At 37.7% G+C, this 15901-nt stretch overlaps 1 protein-coding gene across 8 annotated transcripts in view; it reads left to right on the plus strand.

Annotated features, from left to right (window-relative positions):
• Nucleotides 1-15901, plus strand: part of NSD1 (nuclear receptor binding SET domain protein 1) — a 181036-nt gene that overhangs the window by 104257 nt on the left and 60878 nt on the right. For all 8 annotated transcript variants that reach the window (XM_058282812.2, XM_058282785.1, XM_058282806.2 and 5 more), the window contains one exon: nucleotides 15664-15788. In XM_058282812.2, the coding sequence (XP_058138795.1) occupies nucleotides 15664-15788 (125 nt within the window). The remainder of the gene's footprint in view (nucleotides 1-15663; nucleotides 15789-15901) is intronic.

Consider the following 15901-nt stretch of genomic DNA (forward strand, 5'->3'; position numbering starts at 1 on the left):
GTATTTGTTTATGAACAACTTTTTACAAATTCTCCACAGATTAAACCTCAACTTTCCATTCTCTAATCACATTCTTTTTCTCTGGTGACTTATATTTTAGCTGTTTACTCCATGAGTTTGCTCATTATATTTAGTTCATAATAATGAAGTCGTACAGTATTTATCATTTGTGCCTGGCTTGCTTCACTCAACATAATGTCCTCCAGGTTCATCCATGTTGTCATATGCATCACAACTTCATTTCTTCTTACAATTGAATAATATTCCATAGTGTATATACCCGTAGTTTGTTTATCCATTTATCAGTTGATGGACCCCTGGGTTGTTTGCATCTTTTGGCATTTGTGAATAATGTTGTTGTGAACATCATAGGTGTGCAAATGTCTGTGTTGCTGCTTTCATTTCTTCTGGGTATATATATATATATATATATATATACACCTAGTAGTGATATTGCCAGGTCACATGGTAGATCTATATCTAACTTCCTTAGGAATCGCCAGATTGTGGCGGTACCATTCTACATTCCACCTGCAGTTCCTATATCTCCTATATATGTTCCTATATCTCCATATATCCATCATTTGTAGTTTTCTGTTTTTTAAATAGTGGCCATTATAGTGTGAAGTGATGTCTCATTGTAGCTTTGATTTGTACATTGTAGCTTTGACTTCCCTAAAACCTGGTGATGCTGAGCATCTTTTCATGATTTTTTGCCATTTTTATTTCTTCTATAGTGAAATGTCTCTTCAGGTCTTTTGCCCATTTTTCAATTGGGTCATTTATTTTTTTATTGAGTTGTAGGAGCTCTTGATATATCATGAATATTGGACCCTTTTCAAATATTACCAAATATTTTCTCCCTTTGAGTAGGCTGCATTTTTTTTTTTCCTTCAAGATTTATTTTTTATTTCTCTCCCCTTACTTTGTTGTCTGCTTTCTGTGTCCATTTGCTGTGTGTGTTCTTCAGTGTCCGCTTGCATTCTTGTCAGTGGCACTGTGACTCTGTATCTCTTTTTGTTGCGTCGTCTTGCTGTGTCAGCTCTCTGTGTGTGGCGCCACACCTGGTGAGGATGCGCTTTTTTTTGCAAGGAGTGGCTCTCCTTACGGGGTGCACTCCTTGCGTGTGGGGCTCCCCTATGCTGGGGACAGCCCTGTGTGGCTCGGCACTCCTTGCGCACATCAGCATTGTGCATGGGCCAGCTTCACTACATGGGTCAGGAGGCCCTGGGTTTGAACCTTGGACCTCCCATGTGATAGGCAGATGCTCTATCAGTTGAGCCAAATCCACTTCCATAGTAGACTGCCTTTTACCCTCTTCACAAAGTCCTTTGAGGGATAGACGTGTTTAATTTTTTTTTATTTATTTACTGAGATATATCACTCATACATAAACATATATAAACGGTAAGTGTACAATAGTTGTGAACTTACAAAACGAACATATATAACATCAAACAAACATATATAACATCTCACCTTACCACCAATAACCTGCATTGTTTTTAAACCTTTTTAACTAATAATTAAATAGCATTGTCAAAATATTACTACTAAACAAAGTATTTTTCCCCTAACCAATCCTATTATTATCTTTATATCATTTATATATGTATATACATAAACAAGTGTATAGTAAAAGTTGTGAACTTAGAAGCAGACATGCATAATATCATACAGGGGTCCCATACATCAACCCTCCACCAATATCTTGCATTGTCATGAGACATTTGTTACAAACTATGAAAGAACACTGTCAAAATCTTACTACTAATCATAGTCCTTCTCTACATTTGGTGTGTTTTTCCCCCAACCCACCCTATTATTATTTTTCAAATATTTTTTTTATGACAGAAGTCGTAAACTTATAAAATAGTCATGCACATGTGCGGAATTCCCAAACAACATCCCTCCAACAACACACCACAATGTGGTGTGCCATTTGCTACAGATAAAATAATATCAACTGATTGTTACCATGCCCATAGTATACATTTGGCTCACATTTTCCATACTGCCTCTTTATCAACACAGTGCATCTTTCACATAGATGCAAGAATATTATATTATTACTACTAACCACAGTCCATAGATCACTCCAGCTGTATTTTTCCCTTGCTTCTCCACATTCCCAACATCCTGCAGTAGTGATATACATTTGTTCTAGCTAACAAAAGACCCTCTTGCATCTGTACCATCAACCACAATTCTCATCCACCTCTTGGTTTATTGCGCTATCCAGTTCCTAGATTATTCTCTAGCATTCTGTCAATTGACATTTATATAACTAGACTACCATTTTCAGTCATATCCCCATTTATAAACTAGCTGGTACTCACTGTGTGTTACCATCCATCATCCATTCTATACATTTCCATACCTTTACAGTAAAGCTAATTAAAACCTATGCATGCATTAAACATCAGTAGTCCCCTTAGTCCTTCTCTTATCTCCTTTAGGAATCTACCATCTACCACCAGATCTTGAACATATTTTCCTACAGTTTAGAAGTGTTTAAGTTTTAACGTGGTCCCATTTATTTTTTTTTCTTTTGTTGCTTGAACTTTGAGTGTAAGAGACCCTCACCTACAAGGTCTTGTAGATGTTTGCCTATGTTATCTTCTAGGAGTTTTGTGGTCCTCACTTTTGTTTAGGTGTTTGATCCATTTTGAGTTGAGTTTTGTATAAGGGGTGAGATAGGGGTCTTCTGTCAGTCTTTTGGTTATATATATCCAGTTCCCCTAGCACTGCTTATTAAAGAGACTATTCTGTCCCAGAAAAGTGGACTTGGTAGGCGTATTGAAAAATCAGTTGACCATTTAAGTGAGGGTGTATTTCTGAACTCTGAATTCGATTCCATTCAGTATGTCTATCTTTATGCCAAGATCATGCTGTTTTGACCACTCCAGCTTTATAATATACTTCAGGATAAGGTAGCTTGTGTTTTTTGACTTCACTTCTTTTTCAGGATTTTTTTTTTTTTTGCTATTTGGTATCCTTTGTCTTCCAAATAAATTTGGTAGTTGACTTTTCTTTTTCTGTAAAGTTAGCTGTTGGAATTTTGATTATATTGCATTGAATCTGTAAATCAATTTTGGTAGAATTGACATCTTCATAATGTTGAGTCTTCCAATCCATGAACATGGAATGTCCTTCCATTTGTTTGGGTCTTCTTTGATTTCTTTTAGCAGTGTTTGTAGTTTTCTGAATAAAGACCCTTAATATTCCTGGTTAAATTAATTCTTAGGTATTTGAGTCTTTTGGTTGCTATTGTAAATGGAATTTTTTTCTTGATTTCCTCCTCAGCCTTGCACAGTACTATTGTGTAGAAAGGCTACTGAATTTTGCATGTTAATCTTATATCCTGTCACTTTGCTGAACTTATTTATTAGCTCAAGTTACTTTGCTGTAGATATTTTTGTATTTTCTAAATGTAGCATCTTGTCATTTTCAAAGAGTTTTACTCCCTCTTTTTCAATTTGCATGCCTTTTCTTGCCTATTTGCTCTTACTAGAACTTTTAGCACAATGTTGGATAGCAGTGGTGACAGTGGGCATCTTTGTTTCGTTCCTGATCTTAGAAGAAAACATCAACTCTACCCACTGAATACCATGTTGGCTGTGGGATTTTCATATATGTACTTTATTTTGTTGAGGAACTTTTCTTCTATACCTATCTTTTCAAGTGTTTTCATCAAAAAAGGATGGTGGAATTTGTAAAATGCCTTTTCTGCGTAAATCAAGATGATCATTTTTCCCCCTTCTGTTTGCTAATGTGGTGTATTATGTTAATTGATATTCTTGTGTTGAACTACTTTTGCCTACCAAGAGTAAAATCCATTGATCGTGATGTATAATTATTTTCATATGCTGTTGGAATTGATTTGCAAGGATTTTGTTGAGAATTATTACATCTGTGTTCATGAGAGAGATTGGTCTGTAATTTTCTTGTAGTTTATTTATCTGCCTTTGGTATTGGAGTGATATTGGCTTCATAAATGTGTTGGGTAATTTTCCCTCCTTTTCAGTTGTCTGCAAGAGTTTAAACAGGATTAGGATTAGTTCTTCTTAAAATGTTTGGTAGAATTCACCTGTGAAGCCATGTAGTTCAAAAGTTTTCTTTCTTGGAAGATTTTTGATGATGAGTTCAATCTCTTTGCTTGTGATTGGGTTGTTGACTTCTTGTCTTAGTTGTAGAGTCAGTGTAGGTTTATGCAGTTTTAGGGATTTGTCCCTTTCATCTTTACCAAGAGTTGGGAAATTTTGGGCCATTGTTTCCTCAAATACTCTTTTTGCCTCTTTTCCCTTCTCATCTTCTTCTTGGACTCTTATGATGTCTTTGTTTGTGTGCTTTTTCCTCTCACTCAAATCCCTGAGATACTGCTCAATTTTTTCTGTTCTTTACTCTTCTCACGTATGAGGTTGCTTGTCCTGTCTGCTAGTTCACTGATTCTCTTCTGCTGTTATGTGAATCTACTTTATTTTTAGTATCTATTATTGTGCCTTTCATCCCCATAATTTCTGTTATGTTTCTTTTTATACTTTCAGATACTTCCTTATGATCACATGTCTTCTTAATATCCTTTAGCTCTTTATATTTTCCTTTACCTCCTTGAATTGATTTAGGAGATTTGTTTGGACTTCTTTGACAGTTCCAAATCCTGCATCTCTTCTGAAGTTTTTTTTTTTTTAAAGATTTATTTATTTCTCTCCCCTCCCCCCTCCCACCCTGGTTGTCTGTTCTCTGTGTCTGTTTGCTGCGTCGTCTTTGTCCGCTTCTGTTGTCAGCGGCATGGGAATCTGTGTTTCTTTTTGTTGCGTCGTCTTGTCGTGTCTGCTCTCTGCGTGTGCGGCACCATTCCTGGGCAGGCTGTACTTTCTTTCACGCTGGGCAGCTCTCCTTACGGGGCGCACTCCTTGTGCGTGGGGCTCCCCTACACGGGGGACACCCCAGAGTGGCACGGCACTCCTTGCGCACATCAGCACTGCGCATGGGCCAGCTCCACACGGGTCAAGGAGGCCTTGGGTTTGAACCGCGGACCTCCCATGTGGTAGATGGACGCCCTAACCACTGGGCCAAGTCCCCCGTCTCTTCTGAAGTTTTAATTTGTTCCCTTGACTGAGCCATATCTTCCCGTACCTTAATATGGCTTGTAATTTTTTGCTTATGTCTGAACATCTAATTATTTTGATGAGTTAACTCTAATGGTTAGATTCTAGGGTTTTCTTCTTAATTGTCTTTGTGTAAAGGCTTTTCTTTGATGCTTGTTCCTACTTACTCTAGACCCTTAGAATAGCCTGTGTTTGTTCATCTTTTCTCAGCTCTTCTTCATCTAATTCTTGCCCTGGTTTTTCTTTGATTCAGCATTTGTGGAGTACTTTTCCAGTCTCTGTCATCTTCCAAAGTTCTAAGTAAGAAGGATTTGTCCTTTTATTAACTGATTCTGAGGGAAAACTTTTCCAGGGAATGTTTTATGTCCCCTTTTGATGATATCACTACATATGACTTTTTTAACCTGTGAAACATCTGAGCCACCGCTAGAATTTTTTAATTACAAAATTTTTTTTTGAGGTACTGGGCCCGGGAATTGAACCATGACCTTGTATTGGGAAGCAGATATTCACTTGAGCCACGTCTGTTTCCCAGAATCTATAAATTATTATTTTTAATCTGGAGTAAAGTATGAATTTCTGTAAAGGGGCCGTATGTATAGTTTTGAGCCCAAGTATAAAATATTGGCTGTCCATTAATGTAAATGAAGCTGTGTTTTAGAAGGGTAATTTTACCTTTGTTATTTGGAATTCACAATGTAATTTTCTAGTTTTCACAGTTATGTCAAATTTATAAGTGTAGGTGGAATAACTGGGAGAAATAGTGTTGTAAGGAACATTTTTTAACTGAGTAAATAATGTTTTATGTGACTGTGGTATTGTGCTATGTTAAGTCATTATCTTTTTATATATATAATATGTATATAAATAATATAATTTGTATTAAATATATTTATATTAAATATATATAATCAAAACATATGGTGATGAAATGGTATACTGTCTGGGAGTTGTTTCAAAAATTTCCACAATCAAAAACATGGAAAGAGGGCAGAGAGTGGCATTATAGGTGATGTAGTATTGGCCATGAGTTTATAATTTTTGAATGTGTGTGATGGTAGAGTGGGTGTAGCTCAGTGGTTGAGTATGTGCTTCTCACACATGAAGTCCTGGGTTCAATCACTGGTACCTCATTTATCAGTCAACAGATTATTTTTTTTAACTTGGTCCTGGGGATTGAACCCAGAACTTCTTACATTTAAAAAGCAGTTGTTAAGTCACTGCGCTACACCCACTCTGCTCTGATACCTCATTTTAAAAAAAAATGGAAAAGAAAAAGAAATGAATGTGGGTGATGGGTACATGGGGATTCACTATTGGAAATTTTCTGTAATAAATCATTTTGAAATAGGAATGAAGAACAAAGAAAGTATTATGTAGGTAAATCTAAAATGAACAATGAAAAAAAATAATAGTAATACTACCTTATGTAATTATTTATAAAATTAAATGTTCAACATTTTATTGTTTGGCGGATGGTACAATATTGATTAACTTTGGACTTTGATACATTAAGAACTCATATTTTAATTTTTAGAATATCCTTTAAACACTGAACATGCAGTATTAAATACAAAGCAAAAATTTTGCTTGTACTTTATTTATTTATTTGCCTACAGGATTTGTCCTGTAGATTTCCCATAGTTTACATCTTGCTGATTGTATTCCAGAGACATTGCTTAACATGTTCCTCTGATCTCAGTAATTCCATAAATTGATTAATGGATCTGAAGCTTGATTAGATTCAGGTTTTATTTCCCCTAACTGCCCTTCCTCAAAGACTACTTCATAGCTGGTCTTGTGTCTTTTTTTTTTTGGTATTATTTTTCTACCCTGTTTGTCTTTTTTTTGGTGGTATTATACTAATGAGCTTGTTTGTGTGTTTATTTTTTTAAGGTACCAGGGGTGGGGGATTGAACCTGGTGGGGGATTGAACCTTGGGACCTTGTATGTGGGAACCCGGTGTTGAACCACTGAGCCCTTTTGGCTCCCTTGCATTGATTTTTTCATTTGTTTTGCTTGTTGTTTTTTTAGGTGGCACTGGGAACTGAACCCAGGACCTCCCATGTGGGAAGCAGGTGCTCAACTGCTTGAGCCACATCTGTTCCCCCCAGTTTATTTTGAAAACAATCTTGTCTGATATATATCCAGCTGAATTTGAGATTATAGTTATCTCAAAGTATATAGAAATTTCTTACATTCTCTGTTTTAGTTTTCTAAGACTGCTGGTGCTTAATATCCAAAATGGGTTGGCTTTTATAAAGGTAATTTATTAGGGTGAAAGTATCCAGTTTCAAGGCTTCCAAAATGTCCAGATCAAGGCATCATCAGAGATGCTTTCTCACCGAAGGTCATTTGCTGGTTAGATCCTGGGCTCCTGCCACATGCCACAGCAAAATGGCGGCTCTCTCTGGGTCTCTGCCTTTTCCTCCAGGCACTTTCTCTCTAGCCTGCTTTCTCTCGGTGCTTAGCTGTGGATGGTCAAACATATGGCAGGGCTCTCTCTAGCTTTGAGCCACTCTGTGGACCTAGCCTCTCGGGGCTTTCTTTCCAGGCCTCTGTGCTTTGCTGATTTAGAGCATATGTGCCCTCCAGCCTCCTGGACCTCTGTCAGTAACTCGGGGCTTCTTTTTTGTGACTGCAGGCCATCTTCTCAGATGGCAGGGTCAAAATGCTGACTGTCTTTCTCTCTGTTTCTCCTTTGAATTCTCAGTTTATATAAGACTCCGGCAGGAGGGTGGAGACCCAGCCTGGGTCACATCTCACTGATGCAGTCCAGTCAAAGGGCCTCACATCCCTAGGAGTAAGATCAGTTCAAAAACATAATCTTCTGAAATTCACAGAAGTACTTTAAACTGTCGCATTCTCCTATAAAGAAAACTTGATAAAAGAACACCTGACATATTATTTAAGGAGTTCAGCATAATAGAATTATCTTTCTCCCGCTTTTTTCCTCATCTAAACCTGTATATATTTGACATTTGGATTATATATATGTATAAAAACTGATCCATTCGTCAAGGTGAGCTTGAGCATAGGATAAGATAAAACAGCATTCAGTGTTCTTTCTGGATATAATTAAATTTTCAGAGGCAAAGTGGTCCAAATGGGAGTTAAAAAGCTGACTTCCTTATAAAATAAACTAGATGAGCACAAAAATCAAGAATAACTAAAGATGCTAAAGATTAATTCCATAAATCATTCTCTCTTTCCTATCCTGTTTTTAAGACCTTTTTAAAAAATTTTTATTTTTTTTATTTTTTATTTTTATTTTTTCTCTTCCCTTCCCCGCCTCCTCCAGTGGTTCGCCGCGTGTTCTTCTACATCCACCTGTATTCTTGTCAGTGGCACCTGGAATCTTTCTCTCTTTGGTGCGTCATCTTGCTGTGGCCGCTCTCCGTGTGTGCGGCGCCACTCCTGGGCAGGCTGCACTTTTTTCGCGAGGAGTGGCTCTCCTTACGGGGTGCATTCCTTGTACATGGGGCTCCCCTACATGGAGGCACTTCTTGTGCGCATTAGCGCTGCGCGTGGGCCAGCTCACCACACGGGTCAGGAGGCCCTGGGTTAACGTACAAGTATGCGCTATAGGTATGTGTGAATTAGAATAATTTCCAGTCACGATTGTGAACTGTGACTGTGGATATGTAATTCAATAAAATGCCCTGAGGTAAAAGGATGAGAAGTGTTACAGTTGAATAGAGGACATTTTTCCATCAAGTTATCCATATCAACTTACTGAGGAGATAGATGGTTTAAAAATCACAGTAGGGAAACGGACTTTGGCCCAGTGGTTAGGGCGTCCGTCTACCATATGGGAGGTCCGCGGTTCAAACCCCGGGCCTCCTTGACCCGTGTGGAGCTGGCCATGCGCAGTGCTGATGCGCGCAAGGAGTGCCATGCTACGCAAGGGTGTCCCCCGCGTGGGGGAGCCCCACGCGCAAGGAGTGCGCCCGTGAGGAAAGCCACCCAGCGTGAAAAGAAAGTACAGCCTGCCCAGGAATGGCGCTGCCCACACTTCCCGTGCCGCTGACGACAACAGAAGCGGACAAAGAAACAAGACGCAGCAAATAGACACCAAGAACAGACAACCAGGGGAGGGGGGGGAAATTAAATAAATAAATAAATCTTTTAAAAAAAAAAATCACAGTAGACTCAGGTATTGATTTGGGCCTTAAGGTGATGTTTTATTTCATTATTTATCAGGATCATACTTAAGCATATTAGAATGCTGCCTGTCACTGGATTAGTACCTTAAGTTTAAACACAGGAAAGAAATTACTGTGTTATAAAACGCATGCAGAACATTGTTCTACTATTAGTTTGTTCCACTAGTTTTGTCATAGGAGCAAGATAACATTTAATGTACCCCATAAACTTTCTGAATCAAAGATTTTTATTAATTCTTCTGCCAAACACAACATTGAATGCCACATACCTCATTTTTTTTTTTTTTTTTTTTTTTTTAAAGGAGATACTGTGGTTTTAACCTAGGACTTCGTACATGGGAAATAGGTGCTCATCCACTGAGCTACCTCTGCTCCCCAATGAGAGTTGTTTTTTTCATTTGTTTGATTTTAGGTGGTATCAGGGATCAAACCCAGGACATCTTATACGGGTGGCATGCTCTCAACCACTTCAGCTACATCTGCTACCCCTACAATTATTGTTTATGATAAGAAATCCAGGTTCCCCCTCAAAAAAAAAGCAAGAGTTAAAAAATAGTAGGTCAGTTGAAAAGCAGTTGTAGCCTTGAGGTATGAATCATTAACACTTAAACACAGATTGATTGAAAAACCTAGAACATCACAGTATAAAGATGTTAATCATTGTTGTCCTTCAGTGGTGAAGGGATGCAGTTTACTGTGACTTTCCCAAAAATGCTTGGTATCTAACACCCTGCTGGTACACAGTCTCAAAATCAGTCATTCCCATATTAGGAATCATCAGTAATGAGTTGTTTTTGTGACTCATAACTCCCGTGTAGTTCATTTTAGCTTTGCAGTTTTTAACTTGATTACCTTTCCATTCAAATCTCTCGGATTGCTTTCATCCATACGAATTATATAATCAAATATGGCAAAGTCTTCTATGGTAAACTGCCTTGCATTATTGGCTATTTTAATGTCATGATATTTATAGGCAGCCTACAGCTCTTGGATCTGGTGACCAGCCCACATTCCAGTCAGAAACAGGACCGCTGCCAATGATCCAGTTATCTGAAATATTTTGATCAGTTATTAGTTTTCTGAAAACTGGTCATGCAGTGGGTCATCTATAAATGTTATGCAGATATACGGACTGCACCGACTTGGATGCCTGTTCTTCCAATTTTTCAGGAGTAAAGAGAGGCACAGAATCGATCTTGTGTCTTTTCATCATAAGGCACATATATCTGGCTTTTACTTCTGACTTTAGCAGCCATTAGTAGATAAGGTGATAAATGCTGTTTTGGAGAAAAATAAAGCAACATTAAGGAGATGGGGAATGCTAGAAGGTTCTGGTTTGAAATAAGGTGATAATGTTGGCCTGGTTGTAGTGGGGATATTTGAATAAAGATTTGAGAGAGTCTTGTATTTGGGAAGTAGCTACTGGTTTTCAACCCTGGTGTCTTGTTTTCTTTTATGCTTGGTTGTATTTACTGTATTTAGATGTTTTTCACAAATTAATGTGGGTATTCCTTGATATTGTTACAAGGTCTTACACTATTATATGGGGCCCTGGATGAAAGTTCCTTCCTTCAAAGAATATTAGAAATCGCTTATGTCAGTTGCCTGGGGGCTTGACATTTTCTTTGTCCCTAAGGCTGCAAATGTACATGAGCGCCTGCCTGTGTAACCACAGCTTCATAAGGACTTGTTCTCCCTGGTGCGTCTCACCTTCCACTTTGTACCAAGGCAACTTCCCTGTGGTCTCCTGGAGGTAGAAATCATGATATTGGGGATGAGTTTAATTTTGTTTCGCTGTTACACTCAGCATAGAGTCCTTGGGGTCCTAATTTAGTTTCCTTCTGCCTCCTTCACATTAACAGAATCACTAAAAAGCTCTCAGGACACAATCTGCTTCATTGCCTTATTTATTTCTCTAGGTTATTACTTTCCTTCAGTTTCATCTTCTCAGTGCTTTGATTCTTTTAAGGAGATTTTTAAAACATTTTATCCGGTTTTCTTAGTTTTCAATAGAGGTTTGGACTGAATAATTTAGCTTGCCATTATTAGGAATAGTTATTTGGATTTATGTGTGTGGTTGGTTGGTTGTTTTGTTTTACGCTCAGGTTCCAGAACTAGAAATAGAGGTATGAACAGGAGCTGATAATCAGCATGAGAGGAGGCGGGTTGCTACAATTCACCATTTTGGTGTAAAGGGAAAACTATATAATTCAACCTTAATGAAAAAGGACCTTTCTTTTTATTTTTTAACAGCTTTATTCAAGGTGTAATTATGTAACAAAATTCACATGTTTTAATTTTACAAGTCAATGATTTTTAGTAAATGTACCCATCACCATAAGCCAGATTTTGAGCATTTCTACCACCCCAGCAAGAAACCTCCAGCCCAGTTAAGACCTATTCCTACCCCCAGCTCTAGGCAATCACTAATCTACTCTTGTCTCTACAGATTTGCCTTTTCTGGGCATGTCATATCAATGGAATCATACAGTATGTGATCTTTTGTATTTTACCTTTTTCATGTAGCATAATGCCTTTAAGGTTTATCCATATTGTAGCTTTTAAATTATTATTATTATTGTTCTTTTGTATTGATGAATAGTTTTTCCGTGTATAGATATACAACATTTAATTTATACATTCATCATGTGATTGGGCATTTGAGTTGTTTCTGCTTTTTGACTATTACATTATTTTAGCTGGTATATATACACTCTTTAAAGTATAAACTTATTACTGACTCTTGCTGTAGAGCAAGTTATCTCCATTTTCCCTGATGCAGTATTGACCTTGAAACTTCATAGTTTTGAATAGGTCCTGGCTCTGTGCTACAAACTGGTTGTGTATTTGCCATGAAACCTTGTGGTAGTATGACTTGGTTTTGTTATTGTTTGTTTGTTTGTTTTGTCTTTTAAAAAAAATATTTATTTAATCTCAAAGAGCCTTTGAGATACTTTTCCTTTGTGAGTCATAAGGTCTTGCAACTCCTCATCACTGTCTTTGTAGTGCAAAAGTAACTTTAGACCATAAATAAATGAATAGGCATGGCTGCATTCCAATAAAACAGGCCTGGCTGTAGCTCGCCAAATCCTAAAATTTTGAGGGGCGGTTCTCTGTAATTTTTGTGGGGAGTAATGTGTAAGAACCTAATGGGTTTGTCAGATACAGAATTCCTCTTTTTTTTTAAAGATTTATTTATCCCCCTCCCACCCATTTTCTGCTCTCTGTGTCCATTCGCTGTGTGTTCTTCTTTCCATTCGCTGTGTGTGTCCACTTGCATTCTTGTCAGCAGCACTTGGGAATCTGTGTCTCTTTTGGTGGCGTCATCTTGCTGTGTCAGCTCTCTGTGTATGCAGCGCCATTCCTGGGTGGGCTGCACTTTTTCCGCACGGGGCAGCTCTCCTTTCGGGGTGCACTCCTTGCGTGTGGGGCTCTCCTATGCGGGGGACACCCCTGCGTGGCACGGCACTCCTTGCGCACATCAGCACTGCGCATGGGCCAGCTCCACATGGGTCAAGGAGGCCCGGGGTTTGAACCACGGACCTCCCATGTGGTAGACGGACGCCCTAATCATTGGGCAAAGTCCGCTTCCCTGAGAATTTCTCATTTTTAACTTCCAATCTGTTATTCTGTCTGCTGGTTTCCTTGTGGGAAGTAAAGAGCCAGAGGACTAAAGCCTAGTTTGAGAAGTTATTCTCTGAGTGGGAAATCCCAAAGGTAATGTGGGAGATGGCAGCTTCAACAAGGTAGGGAAAAAGGCTTATCCATGGAGCCTACTCAGAGGACAACAAAGGAGAGAATATAACTGGTCCAGGTTGATATCCATTCATAGTGCTGGTGGTAGTGATGGAGGGGATGAAGGACATAGGGGCCTGTTTTAGTCAAAAGAACCCCTGGGATTTGGAGTCTTGACAGATTTTGATTTGAATCATGGCCTTGCCACTTAATTGAGTAACTTGAATGGACTTGGGCAAGTCACTATCCTCTTTGGGCTTCAGTTATGTTATTTGTAAAGTGGGGGTACCATTACCTACCTGTCAGGTGGAAGGGAGGGTTCATATTCATAAATGTTAATGGGTGAATAGTCCATAGTTACATTTAACATTTCTTGGTCTTATTTCTGTTAAAAAGGTCATTGATGTTTGAGAACTTAGATGACATGTCTAAAAGGAATATACTAAAGGCATAATCTTTTTGCCTTGGCACGTAAAATAATTACCATTAACCATCATAGGTACAGATGCATATTTTTTTATCTAGAAAATTTTTTTTAAACCAATTTTATTGATACGTATTAATGAAGGGTACAGTTCATTGAAAGTATACAATCTGGTATTTGGTATAATCACATAGTTGTGCTTTCATCACTTCATTATTAGAGCATTTTCATTATTTCAGTAATATTAAAAAAACACATGAACAAAAAATTAATTACCTCTCAATCTCTCTGTGTTTCCCCTGCTGTACGTAGCTACTATTTTTGACTGTTCTTGCACATTTTAAAATTTATTTTTAGCAGTTTATTGAGATATACCATATGAGCTTTCCAAAATGTATAATCAAGACTTTTAGTGTAATCACGGTGTTGCACATTCATCACCACAAAAAATTTTAGAACGATTTGATTACTCCAAAAAGAAAATCTTCACTCCTTAGCAGGCACCTCTCAAACCCTCTGTCATTCCTCAGCCCTGCATAACCACTCAGATGCATATTTTTAATTCAAGATTTGTTTTTGCTTATTTCTTTTCTAAAGAGATTTTTCAGGCATTATTATTTAGAGGGATCATTGTAAATAATTGCTTATTTATTTCAGTATCTTTTGAAATAATTATTTGGGAACTCCCCTCCCCCTCCTCCATGGGTATTTATGTTTACTCACTAATACAGAACAGTGAGGAAAATTTCCTATTGTGGGAGGTTTTAACTAGACCCATAATTTTAACTAGGAGCACTGTAGGTATAATAGAGTTTGAAAATTTTCAGTCTCTAACATTAACTAAAAAAAAAAAAAAATTTATTATTATTATTTATTTATTTATCCCCCCCGCCCTGGTGGCTTGCTTGCTGTCTGCTCTCTGTGTCCATTCGCTGTGTGTTCTTTTGTGTCTGCTTGTCTCCCTTTGTTGTGACATCTTGCTGTACCAGCTTTCAGCGGGCCAGCTTGTCTTCACAAGGAGGCCCTAGGACGCGAACCCAGGGCCTCCCATATGGTAGACAGGAGCCCAATCGATTGAGCCACAGCCACTTGCCTCTAACATTAACTTTTAATAATTAAACTAAAAGGTGTATTGCTAGTATGAAATTATAGCAATTAGAATGAGTAGAAAGACGTGCATGTTCCCTCTTGTCTTAATGAAGCTTTTATGTCTTGTTTCCATATGTTTCAAAGGAGTGAGAACCTTTGTGAAGCTTGCAGTGCCTGTTACTTTTTCTATGTTGTCTTTACTTTTGTCTTCCTTTTGAGAGGATGTCAATATTGTCACATTCAGCTGAGGTAGGAACAAATTGTTCTGAGGTCATATTGTGGACTGCCTACTCTTAGCACTTGAGTAAGTTTGATATTGCTTTCTGTAGGCATTAGCCTCTGATCTCAAAAAGCTTGCTGTTTAGAGAAATGACAATAGCATGTAAAGTGCATTAAAGTGGGTGCAAAGTTTTATAATGAAATTATAATAAATATTTGTTTCACCATTATTACAAGAGAAATGATACTTTGGTATTTTAACCATAAAAAAGAACAAGTGCCAAAATATACGTATATATGTATTTTTATCTTATTCACCTGTCTTTGGCATATGTGGCATTTCATTTCTTTTGTCATTGAGTTAATGGTGTATGTAATTAATTTTTTTTTAAAATTTTGTGTAGTTATATTCCTTAATTTTCTAATGTGAAACTTACTCCACAACTGCGTAGTATTAAACTGATGAAGGGTTTGTAAAGTGCCTTTGAAATTCATGTGGGTAGTACTCATTAGGTAAATATTCTATTAGTGTTTTTCTAGCACTCTGCATGATTCAGGGATATGTTATTTTAAATAACCCATGGTATATTTTATCATGTTGCCTGACTTTGATTTTTAACGTTAGGTTTATGTTAGCTTTATTGGTACTGGTATCAGTCACTGTAGGACTCTAGTTTCTATTTAACTTTTCCATAAGATAGGATGAGCTGTGCCTGCACACCTGCATGTGGAGTAACACCTGTCCCGCCCAACTTTTGCACATGAGAAACCATAGCAAATCAGTTTTGAGTCTCTTGAAGCTTAAGCCAGAGTTTTTTGCAAGGTGGCTTTATACTTTTGGGAGTATGGGTATGTTGCATGAAAACTGGGTTTTCCTCTAGCTTATTACTTGGCACTGAACTTGCTTTTCTTCATTTAGTTGTGCGGTCAGAGAAGAAACGCCTTAGGAAGCCAAGCAAGTGGTTGCTAGAATATACAGAAGAATATGATCAGATATTTGCTCCTAAGAAGAAACAAAAGAAAGTGCAGGAGCAGGTACACAAGGTATGTTCCAACATGTCAATAAACTTTCATTGGTCCTTTTAGGATACTGCAGTTTTGCTTTCAATATAATATTTTGGCTTCATGAGACAATAATTTCCTTAATTAACATCTTG

This window comes from Dasypus novemcinctus, chromosome 2 (genome assembly GCF_030445035.2).
Source record: "Dasypus novemcinctus isolate mDasNov1 chromosome 2, mDasNov1.1.hap2, whole genome shotgun sequence".
Taxonomy (NCBI): Eukaryota; Metazoa; Chordata; class Mammalia; order Cingulata; family Dasypodidae; genus Dasypus; species Dasypus novemcinctus.